This window comes from Colletotrichum destructivum, chromosome 1 (assembly GCF_034447905.1).
Source record: "Colletotrichum destructivum chromosome 1, complete sequence".
In the NCBI taxonomy this organism is placed as follows: domain Eukaryota; kingdom Fungi; phylum Ascomycota; class Sordariomycetes; order Glomerellales; family Glomerellaceae; genus Colletotrichum; species Colletotrichum destructivum.
Genome location: NC_085896.1, coordinates 115,914 through 128,437, shown reverse-complemented (window position 1 = coordinate 128,437; position 12,524 = coordinate 115,914). Strand labels below are relative to the sequence as shown.

Here is a 12,524-nt window from a genome sequence, read left to right as displayed (position 1 = left end):
CATTGAGGCATGACGAGGTGACGAGTGACAAGAGAGATGGCCAATGCGGCGGGAGGGGAAGGTGGTCTGTGCATCTGACAGAAAAGTCGATGACCGAGGCACACAGATAGAACACGATCCATTTCTCAGGCGAGGATACCGGACAAAACCAGATTGACGGCTAATACTCGGACTTGCTTAATGACCTGCCGGCTGATCCGAGGACCCCCCGCCTCTGTTGCGTTGCGTGGTCCCCCTCCACCCCCGGCCTCCTTCCTTCCCTCCCTCGTTTCTTTCCCATGTTCCCTCGCCGTTTCCCCCTCCCCCTAAAGCAAATTTCCCTCTTGACCCGTCCCCTTCCACCGGCACCGAAAAAAAAAAAGAGGGCAACCAGTCCAAAACATCACCGTGAACCAGGAAGTAACTTCCATCAGAGGTACATCCACGTCCTCAGAGGCATAGCATCCCAACTCCCAACCTACTACATCCATCTATCCGTACATCCATCCATCCATCATCGCAGCTCGCTCCACCCTCACTACCGCTACCGCTGCCCCTACAGCTACCCTCACAGCTACTGTCACGGTACCTTCACCTCTACGTTTGGTTCAAAGGACCAGCTTCAGAAAGCAACCGAGATACCTGCCTCAGCTCCCAAAACGCGTGTGTGCGCGGCTGTTGTGACAACACCCACGTCTCAGTACACCTAACACGAAAGACTGACATCGTTCTCTGCTGTCGTTGATAGCGTTGTCGTCGCTATCATCGTTGCTGTCGCACGTTTCACAAACACCACTAGCATCCACTCGGCCCTGGGAACCGAGCATCGCAACCAACACGTCACTCCTACAAGTTAGATTTCCTCTTCCTCATTGAAGGAAACATCGCATCATCTCGAGGTATTCTGGACCGTCGTACCTACTACCTCACAGCTTTACACCTTAACGTTGGCCATCAGGCCGTATCTCGTTGTTCTCAGCTCACGAAATACATACGGCATCGAGTCACCAACAACCGGCGCTTCCTTTTGCTGTTGTCTGCTGATTACCTGCTTCGCACTCTCACGCACGTCAAATCACTTTCTCCCTTCGCCTGTCTCATCCCCCACACGCACTCTTCCGCATTCTCATCCTCCCATCTCTGGCTTTCTCTCTCTTTTCTCACCGGCCAACAATACGTCCGGACATCTTGGTTCGCCATCAGCCACTTCCCGTAGCTCGAGTTCCCGCCACCGCCCACCAACCACCGGCTGCACCCAACGCCCTCGCACCTGGAGAGACCCGGCCAGCCTGACCCTAGTGGTAACGCACGGCACATTGAGCGCACTGCCTCGCCGCCTGTCTACTTCTGCGCCTCTGTCTGAACCTCTGCGTCCTCTACGTATACATCATTCTACCTCTGCCGCCACCCTCCTGTACTTCTCTCTACCTACATCATCTTCACCACGACCTCTTCCTCCTCTTCCCCGGTCTAGCCCCAAGCTCCTCTCTGCCGGCGCTATCTGATTATACCTTCGGGACGACGACGACGACGACAACGACAACGGCAACGACAGGGCTCATCGACACTCTTGGTTGCCTTTTGTCCCTTCCACTGCCCTTCCATCACACTCTGTTCTCCACACTGACGGGGCAATCGTTTTCCATTCCTTGCGAGGACCCGCCCGTCTTGCTCGCGTTCCCTCTCCCTCTCTCTCTCCTCTCGATTCGACAAAGCGAGCCCGCGCGACGCAGCTTTGGTTTACCTGACAATACCTCCCAACCCTTGCGCTTGCCTGGTCTCTTGTCCAGGTTTTTATTGTACGGGTCCGTTGACCTGTTCTGCTCCTGTTCTGCCACGGCTGCACTGCCACCTGCCTCGGTCTTTTTCCTCTCGTCTCCCTCCTTCGTGCTGCTGCTGGCTGCGTGTCGTATCGCGCGTCGCTTTCGGTCAACCTAGCACGCGTGTCGCCCACACCCACGCTCGCACCACGCACTACGCGCACCGCCGCACCATCACACCCCAGAAAAAAGAGTACTTGAAGCAAACACGTCCTCGGCCTCGCGCGCCTTGTATCTTTGTCCCTTTTATTCTCGACTCTACTTTACCTTACCTTGTCCCCTCCCACCCGACCGTCTCACCGACCATCCCCCCCCCCTTTTTTTTTCTCTCACCCAATTTCGCCCCCCTCTTCCCATACCCGAAGAGAGGAAGAAGAGAAACAGAAGAGAAAAAAAAAAGCCCTTCCTAACCCCGGGCGTGTGCGTGACCCGCTTCTTGCTCTTGCGACGTCAGGCTTGGTCCAAGTCTCTCTTCCACCCCCCAGAGACAGCAAAGACCAATATTCCCCATCCATCAACCCGTCGGTTTATGCATCACTATTGAGTTAATACCACTACATTGCCCGTAAGTACCTGCACCCTATCTACTTTGTCTCTTTCCATCCGTTATCCCGATTGAGGAGCAACTCATCGCATGTACCTCGACGATTGAATCGTCGCGCGCGTTGTATTGCACTCGCCCTCGTTGGCGCTGATGCTGTCGCGTCTATTCCCTCTTCCCTGTCCCCCTCGTCGATTTTTGTTTTGTTTTGCTCTTCTTCCTTGCCTTCGCCTCACCGCGTCGAGCTCGTCGCCTCGTTTCATCCAAGCCCTTCACCCCCCTTTCCACCCTCTCGACCTCACCCATACTAGGCCTCATCACGTCGCTGTCGCCATTTTGTTGAGCAAGCTGTGGCGGTCCATCATGTCTCTTCCTCCTCCTCATCACCGTTACCATGACCGTCATTTCTTGTTTACCCAAGTCACGACGCCATGTACCTTTCACCGCCAGCGCTCGTGTCGCGTTCGCGCGTCACCAACACGGCCTGGACTCGCCTTCCCGTCCTGTCCCCATGATTCTTGCGCGACGCATTTGTTTCCAATGGTCACGAAACATTTGACACGCGGTACTAACGTTTTGGCCCGTTGTTAGAACATGCAGCAGTGGCAAGTCGGCCCCGTGCCGGAGTACATCTACTCCAACTCCACCCACCAGCCTAGCGACATGCAGTAAGTACCTCCTCCACCTTGTACCCCTCGACCTCTACCTCTACCTCTCTACCTCTACCTTTAGCCCCCGGAGACGCCCAAAGTCACTCCCGTTTCCCATCCCATCCCATCCCTTCCCCCTTCCTATTCCATCCCATCCATACACTCTCCTCCTTGTCCGCCCCGCGAGGCTGCGTACTGGGGCCACACACTCGATGGATTTCTCGGAGTACAATGAATATGTACCCTCGAGGTGTCTTATCCTCGAGCAACCCCGGCCATGCTTGGCTCTGCTCGACGGTGTAAGGGAAGGTGTAACAAGCAACATCAACAACAATAACAACCCCTTGCCCCTTACCCGCCGTCGATGCTGCCTACCCTATTCCTTTGGCCTGGTCGCCGTCAACTCGTCGAGGCGAGAACGCGTCACAGCACGTCGCATCTTTCATCTATCCACGATGTTGATCACGTTGCAATGAAACTTGACTGACACTTCATCTCAGTCCTCAACACCCCTACCAGCAGGACATGTCTCGTCGGGATCAACACCCACAGTTCCAGTATGGAGCGCCGCCTCATCAGAGCCCGGCCCCTCAGCACCACCAGCCCACTCCGGTGCAGCCTCCGATGAGCGTCCCCCAGCCGCCGCCTCAACCGCCCCAGGCCCAGCCCCAGCCTCATCAGCACCAGCAGCATCACCAGCAGCAGCAGCACGTTCAGCAGCAGCAGCACGCCCAGCAGCATGCTCAGCAACAGCAACAACAGCATGCTCAACAGCCCCAGCATGCACCCCAGCCCCCGCCCCAGCCTCAGAGGAACCGCAAGCGGCCGGCTCCGGCTCCGGCCCAACAGGCCCCGCCGGTCGTCACTAGCGCCCCTCCCATGCCCGCTGCCCCTGCCGCGCCTACCGCGACTCCCATCCCACCGCCGGCTGCCCCCGCTGTCGCCGCCCCCCCCGCTCAGGCCCAGCCGGCCGCGACAGAAGATGCTGCTGCGGCTCCTCAGCCGCCTCCGGCCAAGAAGAGCCGCACAAATACCCCCTGGACCCCGGCCGAAGAGCTCCGTCTGAAGCAGATGAGAGATGCCGGTAGCAGTTGGGCTGAAATTGCCAAGGTTCGTCTTGTCCCAGATGTCACCCTACTGCTCTTAGCAGTATCTAACTTGTTGCAGACCTTCCCCACCCGTACTGAGGGCAGTGTCAAGAAGCATTGGTACAAGGACATGCACTACGCTGAGTTTGCGGAAGACGAGGTTTGTTGTGAACCCTTAAACGCCGCCACTGTGACGCACCACTAACACTTCACAGAGCCAGGCCCTTCTCAATGCCATCAAGGAGTACGAAAACAACAAGTGGAAGGTCATCGGGCAAAAAGTCGGCAAGCCCGCCAAGGCTTGCGAACAGTACGCCAAGGAGCACTTTCCCGGTATGCCCTCTCTCAACATCGCGTCGGCACGGCCGCATCCACATCAACGATACTAAATAATTCGTAGACCTCTACGCCAAGCCGGCCAACCGGTAGAGGGTCTTTCCGCTTGGTGATTCTGAGGATACTCGAGAGATGGGCAACACTGCGAAACGGCGCTGGGAGTGTCTCAATGCGTTGGGTTTATACCAAATGTGTTTCTTCTTTCTCGTTCTGACGATCTCGACGACCCGGACTCGAAAAGACGATTCCCCCTTTGCACTTGATTGTTTTACCCAATTTTTTTTTACCACGCTTTTCTTTGGAGGCCGGACTTAATTCTCACTTGGCTTTTTGTGTTCTGTTCCTATCTCGGCGACACGGACAGACTGGCTCGATGCTCATGGCTCTGGCGGATGATGGGGCGGCCTGGCTTGTCTGTGAATACCTACGCGCCATCATGTATACGCGGGTTCTCATGGTGGGGTCATCAAGGCTTTTATCAATGTGCTCTGAATTTGTAGCGCAACATGAAAAGGACGTTGAGCGATGGCGGGTGATTGTTATACCCGTTCGAGATCTGGTCTGCGCATTCGCTTGTATGCGGAGGACTTTATCTCCATGGTGGTGAAATGTCTAGTTTACGAAGGGAGTGACACCCCTTCAATTATTTTGCTCATCCTTGGAGCAGAGGAGGATAATAATGCATGTGGGCGGATGTTCAGAGAGCGATGACAGATGTTCGGGGACAAATGGGGGAGGACTTTGGACGATGTGGCTGGTGTCACGATGGGACGAGTGGGTGATTGGGCTTCGGACGGTGAAATTTTTCGATTCATGATAAGTCTATACCCTTAGTGTGAAGAATCGTTTTTAATTGGGTCCAGGAGAGGCTTGTTGTGTTGGTTGTTTGTTGTGTATGATGGATGTGAATGTGTACGCATGACGAAGCGCACAAAATTGGCATGCTCGCAGGGACCAGTTGCGATGAAGGCTAATTCTCAAGCGTTGTTTGGGACGAACCATCCACCGCCACATTAGACCGTACGTAATGGTTGTTGGAAAAGTTTGTTGTCGAGGATTTTAGCACGGGAGTCACCCAGATTCTACAGGAAACCAACTACCAAGAGGACTAAATAGACGGGCCTAGAAAGCCAGCCAATATCGAGACCATCGTCAAAGTACGGGCTCAACCCCTCTTCTCCCCTAAATAGTCCAACCCGGACCTTTCAAAAGCCATCAGAGCCCGGCACGTCTCGCAGGAGAAGCCCGTAGGCGGTTTCGTTTCCCTGTGTCGTGTGCGAGTACCCTCGGGGCTTCCCCGCTGTGACGGGTTGTCCCCGGAAGTCTCCCGCCGTCAAGACCAGGACGCAGTCGAGCAGCACGGGAGAGGTGTCAAAGTCCTCGCCAATGTCGAAGCGGGCACTGCCGTCAAACGACAGCCAGGACCAGGAGGGGATCTCGGCGGTGCGGCCGCGGTCGTATGCCGCCGGAAGCGGTCGATCGCGAAGGGTGTGAGGGGGTGGCGCCAGACGGCGGGAGCGCTGACCTTGATGTTCCGGAGCCACACGCCTGCGACATGTGTCCTGTTGCCGTCGAGGTGGCTGTCTTTGATGGCGTGGATGGCGAGCGCCTTGCCGCCGAGCACAGAAAGAATCCTTGAGGAGCAGTGCTCGACAACCATCGGTACCCGAGATCGCCGTCCGGTTCCGGGTCTGCGAGGGACAGGGACGGGAACGGCTCCCGGAGCTCCATGGCCGTGGAATACTCCCGCGGCAACGGTTCGCCGGCGGCGCGCGCTGTCTGACGGCAGACCCATTAGGGTTGAAAGATGGAATAAGATATGATCCTTTTGGAAAGCATTACATCTTGGAAGGTCCAGCCCCCCTGGAATGCAGCGGCTCGGACGACTTGGCCGGCTTCGGCCTCTGACCCTTCAACCGGACCAAGGTCGACGGGCTGAGAAGGCCTCGGCTGCTCGGGACCAATTTGACGTCCACCGGTGCGCCGTCGCTACGAATATCGGGGATAGGGGCGGACAGAAAGGGGTTCTCCTTCGGTGCCAGGAAGCCGTCATCGCTCCCACCCGCGATGAAGGGGGCGAGAGTCAGGTAGGCGTTGGCGTAGATGTCACCCATGGCCGCGATCTCGGAGAGCTTATCGTCGTCGTCATCCTGGACGATGCACAGCGCGTCGACCCAGAGATGGGGGAGGCCGAGGCGACGGCAGCAGGCGACGACGTCAGCGACGGTCCGGGTCAGGCCAGTGGGGTCGATGACGGACTCGTGTGTTCCAAGGGTGCCCCGCAGCGTCTTCTTCTGGGCATGGCGAGCCGGGTCGTCCCAGAAGTAGCTCAGGGCGCAGTATCGTGGGAACTCTTCTGAATGAGTTTGAGGTGAAGGCCAGCGTCCCCGTCGTCGATCTTGATGAGGCACCTTGGTGGCTTGCACGGAAAGGAGCTATCCGAGAGCAGCTGCTCACAGGTGTGGTCCGAGTCACAATCCGAGATGCAGCGGCTGAGAAAGGAGTAGGCGGCTTCAGACGAGGTATCCCATAAGGCCGGTCGACCGGGGACAGACGCCGCCAGAGGCGAGTCTGGACAAATCGTCATTCAGAGGATCATCCTCGGAGCAACGCCGAGCGAGAGCGGACTTGGGCTCGTGTCGGCCGCGACGGCTGAGATTCTCTTTGACTGCTGCCGCACCCGGACCGGGGCGGTAGTTGATGGAGAGCATGCTGTCGGCAAGTTTCTGGGCCGCCTCGCCGGAACGAGCAGCCTGCCTCCTGCAAATCCAGCGTTCGTCGGGCTTCAGGCGGCTGCGTCGTCCCTCGTAGACGAAACATGGGGTCCGGTGACACAGGCGGCTGAGGTTACGGTGCCATCCCGGGCGGGTGCTGGGATCGTCGCTGCCTAGGAGGGAGAAGGGCCGCCACTTGGTCTGAAAGATGGTTCTGTAGCCGTCGCAGAGGAAGTCTACCATTGTCGGGCCGGGCTCTGGCGAGAGGAGAGCGGCGGGAGAAAGCATAAGACTCGCGGCCCATATTGGGACGGCCGTGAAGTTACACAGCCCATCTCATGTGGCTGCAGATTGCAGAGTGCAGGCTGCAAAGGAGTTTGGTGAGCGACCCATGACGGCGTCGACGCAAGTGCAAGGTCTTTGCAGGATTGTGCATTGGATACTGCGGGGGGGAGTGATTGGGCTTGGTTGTGAATCGGTCTGTTTATTCTCTGCCTACGGCGTACAGTTCAAAGTTGCGTGGAAAGATGAGTAGAGTAGATATGTCTAGCCTCGATGTGGACCCAAAACTATCCGTAAGTCTGGCAGTCCGTGAGAAGGTAATTTGACTCCCTGTCGACAGCTTCCCATGTTATTCGGTTTGATCTTGGGCACACCTCAAGAGTGTGGGCACCTGGTATCTCTGCTGGTGTTGTCAGCAATGCACTCTTTCGCATAGCGCAAAGGCAAGTCTCGGCGCTCCTGAGAGGACACCGTGGGCGCGATCTCGCAGGTGTCGGACGCTGTCAGACCTGGCACGACATGCCACCACAGTTTGCAACGGGCAGGCGCCGTGTCACCGCGTCTAGATCTGCCAACGGTGCGTCGGAGCGACGGGAGGTGACTGGGCAGCCCCCGAACCTGTTGCATAGGTAGGTGATAGATATGTCGGAGTCTAAGAGCCGGGTTCTCTGTCCGTCCGTCTGTCTGTTTGTTTACTTTCCGGACAGAGCGGCGTGCTCTTGCGGCGGAAAACCTGGCAGGAATGTAAGGTAAGCCGTCAATAAACAACAATGTCAATGGAATGTGGATTCAACGGTGGACAGTAGACGTTGGCCTAGTGGGGTTCGTTAATGGGACGGGACAGTTCAAATGGGGCGTCTTCGGCGGGCTGATGGTTCCATGGCTGTACACTGGAGCTATGCCATGGACGGCTTGGATTAATACCACAACACCAACTAATGCCCGGTAGAGTAGATGATGACAGCTGCAGATGTTTGTTTTGTGCCACCGTTGTGGGATGATGCAGTGGCACAATGTCAAGTCACCGGTTGTACCGCACTGCAACGAGTCGATGCAGTGAACAGAGAACAGAGAACAAACAGGCCCAAAATAACAGGCAACGTTGGGCAAAGAAATGTTTCCCGTGCCCCGTAAGACCCGTGCCCCGGGAAGCACAGAGCACCCGGGGCGGAAATCACTGCAGGCAAAGACTTAATCGAATTGAAAAAGTGGACGGGCAAGGAAGGATAAACGAGTTAATGGTGGCCAGGGGCGGGATACTGGAAACTCTGATGATCGTTCAGGGAGGTGTTCGGAGCTAGTGCCTAAATTAGTTAAGCGGCCTCGCGAAAACCATGTTCTGGGCACTGGGGGCGACCCTGTGGCCTTGGGGGGGGGGGGGGCCGCCGAGACCAATGGGGGACCGAGAACGGCAGCCACCTCATTTGATACGAGAGGATTGGCGACGCTGGCTCGACTGCAACTGGGCGAGAGCGCCTGGAGGAGTGCACCCCATTCTTCATCCTCCCCAGTATTTTTCACCCGTGGCGAGCATGGGAGGAAGTAGACAAGACGACAGGGCGCAGGGATAGGCTTCAGCCGGCTCTGGCTACCTAATCCAAGCGAGCTTGGCCCGATAGGGGAATGAGGAGCGGCGCAGTGGCCCCATTCGTGTGCCTCGGATAGGTCGAACCGCCTAGCAAGAGACCAAGAGACCAAGAGAGACGATGGAAGAGGAGAAGAAACCTGGGGAATGACCGGTCCGTTTTCTCTCCCTCTCTCCTCCCTTGCGTGCCAGACCCTGAGAAGAACTGGACCGCACTGGTGCAGAATAGGGGGCGTGTGAGAGAGGAAATAGCTCCAGGGGAACGGGTGACAGAGAGGCATGGCGAGAGGGGACGATGGAGGGAAGAAAGGAAGACGACATTTGATAAACATAAAATACAGTCCGAAATAGAACGATGATCGGCGTGAGGTGCTGACTGAATAGTGCTGCAGCGGCCGTGTTACTTAGCGCTCACGGTGCAAGTCGCCCGACTTTCTTAGTTCATGATCAGTGGACAGAGAGAGCATCCGTACACAACTCCAAATAGCACCTTAACTTGAGTAAGCGTAAATACAGAGTACCTACTATACCCACCTTGCCTACCTGTTACTACCTGGGTACAGTGTTTCGACCAGAAGCCGCCCGATTGACTTCCCGTGCATTCCCACTCTTACCGCCCTCCCCATCCCTTACTCTGTCCTCCCCTTCCTCTCGACTAATTCTCACGGCCTTGGCTTTTCCTCCTCAAGTCACACATCGCCAACCGTTTCCCTACCTATTCTCGCCGTCGTCACTCGTTCCTGACCCGCGCTGCCTTGTTGCTTTTTAACTACTATCGCTTACTACTCTTGTTGCTACATCAACTTCTTCTGCACGTGTTACTTCAACGACAACCCCGCGCGATCAGACGAAACCGATCCGACCGAAACGCCCCTGCACCTGTCGTCCCAAGTTGAACCGAGCCAATTCGTGAAGCCGGCATACCCAGTCTATCCACGAAACTCTGCATCACCACACAAATTGACACCGACATCTATATCGACATCGTCTCCCACGTTCGAACCACCTGTAAACGATATACACGTAGCGACCCAGATTTCGGGGGGCTCAACCGTGCCGGCGGATACGCAACTCATCAGACACCCGAATTCCTCCCCGTCGCCGCCGTAAACACGCACAACGCATCCCACCGCCACCCGCGGACGACGACTGTCGAGCACGACACCCCCTTCAAGAGGCCTTTGCACATAACAACAACACCGTTTCTTCGATAGACCTCCCGGTTCCGAAGCCATTCGTTCTCCTCCCGTCGCAATCTCGTAACCACCCTACATTCACCATAATGCTGTCGGTTCTTCCCTTGGGCCTTGCCCTCCTCGGCGCTTCGACCGTTCTCGCCCAGACCCCTCCCTCCTGCTCCCTGACCAACAAGTGCCCCCAGGATGCGCCCTGCTGTTCCCGTAAGTCGACGTGACCGAGCCAAAATGAGGATGTTCCCATCTAATAGATGCAGAATACGGCCAGTGCGGGACTGGCGCCTTCTGCCTCGGCGGCTGCGACCCTCGAATGTCCTTCTCCCTCGACGCTTGCGTGCCCGCCCCCGTCTGCCAGGACAAGAAGATGCCCATGGACTCGCTTGACAAGATTGTCGACATTAGCAAGTATTACGGCGACCCCAGCAAGGCCGACTGGGTCGCCCAGGGCGAACCCGCCCTGTACAACAAGGAGGCTGTGCTCCTGACCATGCCTGCGAAGAGTGTCGGAACGGTCCTCGCCTCGACCACGTACATGTGGTACGGAAGCGTCAAGGCCAAGATCAGGACCTCGCGTGGTCCCGGTGTTGTGACTGCCTTCATCTTGTACGGAGACGTCAAGGATGAAATTGACTACGAATGGGTCGGTGCCGACCTAGAGATGTCCCAGACCAACTACTACTTCCAGGGCATCCCTAGATGTGAGTCGGCCACGTTCTCCAAACCGGCATGTCTACCTCCACCTACTGACACTCTTTGTAGATGACCAATCCGGCAACATCTCCCTCTCCGACACGTTCCGCAACTGGCACACGTACGAGATCTCGTGGACTCCCGACGAGATCAAGTGGCTGGTAGATGGCCAGGTCGGCCGCACCAAGAAGCGCTCGGACACGTGGAACGCGACCGCACAGCAGTGGGACTACCCGCAGACCCCCGCCCGTGTCCAGCTGTCCATCTGGCCTGGCGGTGCCGACACCAACGCCAAGGGCACTGTCGACTGGGCCGGCGGTCCTATCAACTGGGAGCACGAGGACATCAAGAACGCCGGGTACTTCTACGCCATGGTCAAGGACGTCGAGATCAGCTGCTTCAACGCTAAGAGCCCGCCGGGCTCCAATAGCAAGAAGAGCTACTATTACAACAACATCAAGTCCACCAACGACACCGTCGTGGACAGCGACAAGGACACCATCCTGAAGAGTTTCCTCGGCTCCGGCCTCGACATGAATGCCGGCGCGACCACGGCCTCGGGCACTGCCTCGAAGCCTACGGCGTCGGCGGCCACCATCCCGGGCGGCAGCAACACCGGACCGGGCAACGACCATAGCGACGACAGCAGCTCGTCCGGTTCAGGATCCGGCTCAGGCTCAGACTCGGGCTCAGGTTCAGGCTCGGGCTCCGGCTCCGGCTCGGGCGATTCCAGCTCGGGATCCGGTTCCGGCAGCACCTCATGCGGCGCCGGCAGCTTCTCGCAGGACTGCAACAGCAACGGCAACGGCAACTCGGGCTCGAGCAACACGAGCGACGGTGTCTGCCGTACGTCATCACTTGGTGCAAGTGCTTTTGCCGCACTGGTGGCCGCCTCTGCCCTCTTGCTGCTGTAGAGTGGAAACCCGTACCTGGACTTATTGATTGAAAAAGTGGTTTAATGGTATAATGTGACGTACTGACTGGGCTTCATTGCGAGCTCCTTTTATATAATGAGGGCTTTTTATTCCTTGAAGAAGCATTTTTATGAGACTTTTGCTGGTAATGGCGCTTGCCGTCCGTTCCTTTAGTAAGAAGTCGAGCAACTGCATTGCTTTAGTAGGCGGCTGTTTGTAAGCTTAAAGTTCAAGCCTGCGTCGGTATATATGAAAGGTACGCAGTCCACAGTAGTTGAAGTTCAATATCATTCGTGCGGTAGTAGTTGTCATGCGCATGCGTCATAAAGACTCGCCAGATGGACGAGGATGGCCGTGAATGGCGGCAGCTTGCATGTTGCAGGCTTCTGCTTGGCCGTCAAATGCTAGGATGAACTGTCGTTGGACATGCGCGGCTATTTACTGCCAGTCCCGGAGAGGCCGTACTGGGGTTCGGCTGTGCGTCGGTGATTGACGGAAAATGAGATTAGCATCGGGTTGAGTGAGCCTTTCAAACCAAAGATTCGAACTCGGTCAAGTATGTGTGGACGCAATGCGGCGCGGACGATCTTGACGTCTGGTGTGGTTCATGTTGGCGCCTTGGTTCGGCTTTTGATGATCGCGACGAAGGAGAACTTTGAGGGGGGAGCGAAGACCGGAACGGGCGGGCGAGTCTCGCGAGACGAGGTGCTTGGCGAGTCAGAGCGAAGA

The 12,524-nt window shown here is 56.8% G+C and overlaps 5 protein-coding genes across 5 annotated transcripts; 2 read left to right on the top strand and 3 right to left on the bottom strand.

Annotated features, from left to right (window-relative positions):
* The first annotated feature begins 341 nt into the window (after positions 1-341).
* Positions 342-7,477, top strand: CDEST_00044 (Putative SANT/Myb domain, Homeobox-like domain superfamily protein). Its single transcript, XM_062916203.1, has 6 exons — positions 342-2,364; positions 2,932-3,008; positions 3,491-4,100; positions 4,158-4,238; positions 4,294-4,411; positions 4,479-7,477. The coding sequence occupies exons 2-6, from the start codon at positions 2,935-2,937 to the stop codon at positions 4,505-4,507; spliced, it is 912 nt and encodes a 303-aa protein (XP_062772254.1). The 5' UTR covers positions 342-2,364; positions 2,932-2,934; the 3' UTR covers positions 4,508-7,477.
* On the bottom strand, positions 5,313-6,239 carry CDEST_00046 (uncharacterized protein). Its single transcript, XM_062916205.1, has one exon. The coding sequence runs from the start codon at positions 6,207-6,209 to the stop codon at positions 5,748-5,750; it is 462 nt and encodes a 153-aa protein (XP_062772256.1). The 5' UTR covers positions 6,210-6,239; the 3' UTR covers positions 5,313-5,747.
* On the bottom strand, positions 6,241-7,416 carry CDEST_00045 (Putative heterokaryon incompatibility; the record flags this gene model as incomplete). Its single annotated transcript, XM_062916204.1, has 2 exons — positions 6,241-6,849; positions 6,934-7,416. The coding sequence occupies 2 exons, from the start codon at positions 7,414-7,416 to the stop codon at positions 6,253-6,255; spliced, it is 1,080 nt and encodes a 359-aa protein (XP_062772255.1). The 3' UTR covers positions 6,241-6,252.
* Positions 7,478-7,711: 234 nt separating the features above from the next.
* CDEST_00043 (uncharacterized protein) lies at positions 7,712-8,311 on the bottom strand. Its single transcript, XM_062916202.1, has one exon. The coding sequence runs from the start codon at positions 8,035-8,037 to the stop codon at positions 7,786-7,788; it is 252 nt and encodes an 83-aa protein (XP_062772253.1). The 5' UTR covers positions 8,038-8,311; the 3' UTR covers positions 7,712-7,785.
* A 1,330-nt stretch (positions 8,312-9,641) lies between these two features.
* CDEST_00042 (Putative glycoside hydrolase family 16, concanavalin A-like lectin/glucanase domain superfamily) lies at positions 9,642-12,421 on the top strand. The gene is made up of 3 exons (XM_062916201.1): positions 9,642-10,395; positions 10,449-10,889; positions 10,951-12,421. Exons 1-3 carry the CDS (start codon positions 10,278-10,280, stop codon positions 11,793-11,795), a joined length of 1,404 nt encoding a protein of 467 aa, XP_062772252.1. The 5' UTR covers positions 9,642-10,277; the 3' UTR covers positions 11,796-12,421.
* The last annotated feature ends 103 nt before the right edge of the window (positions 12,422-12,524 follow it).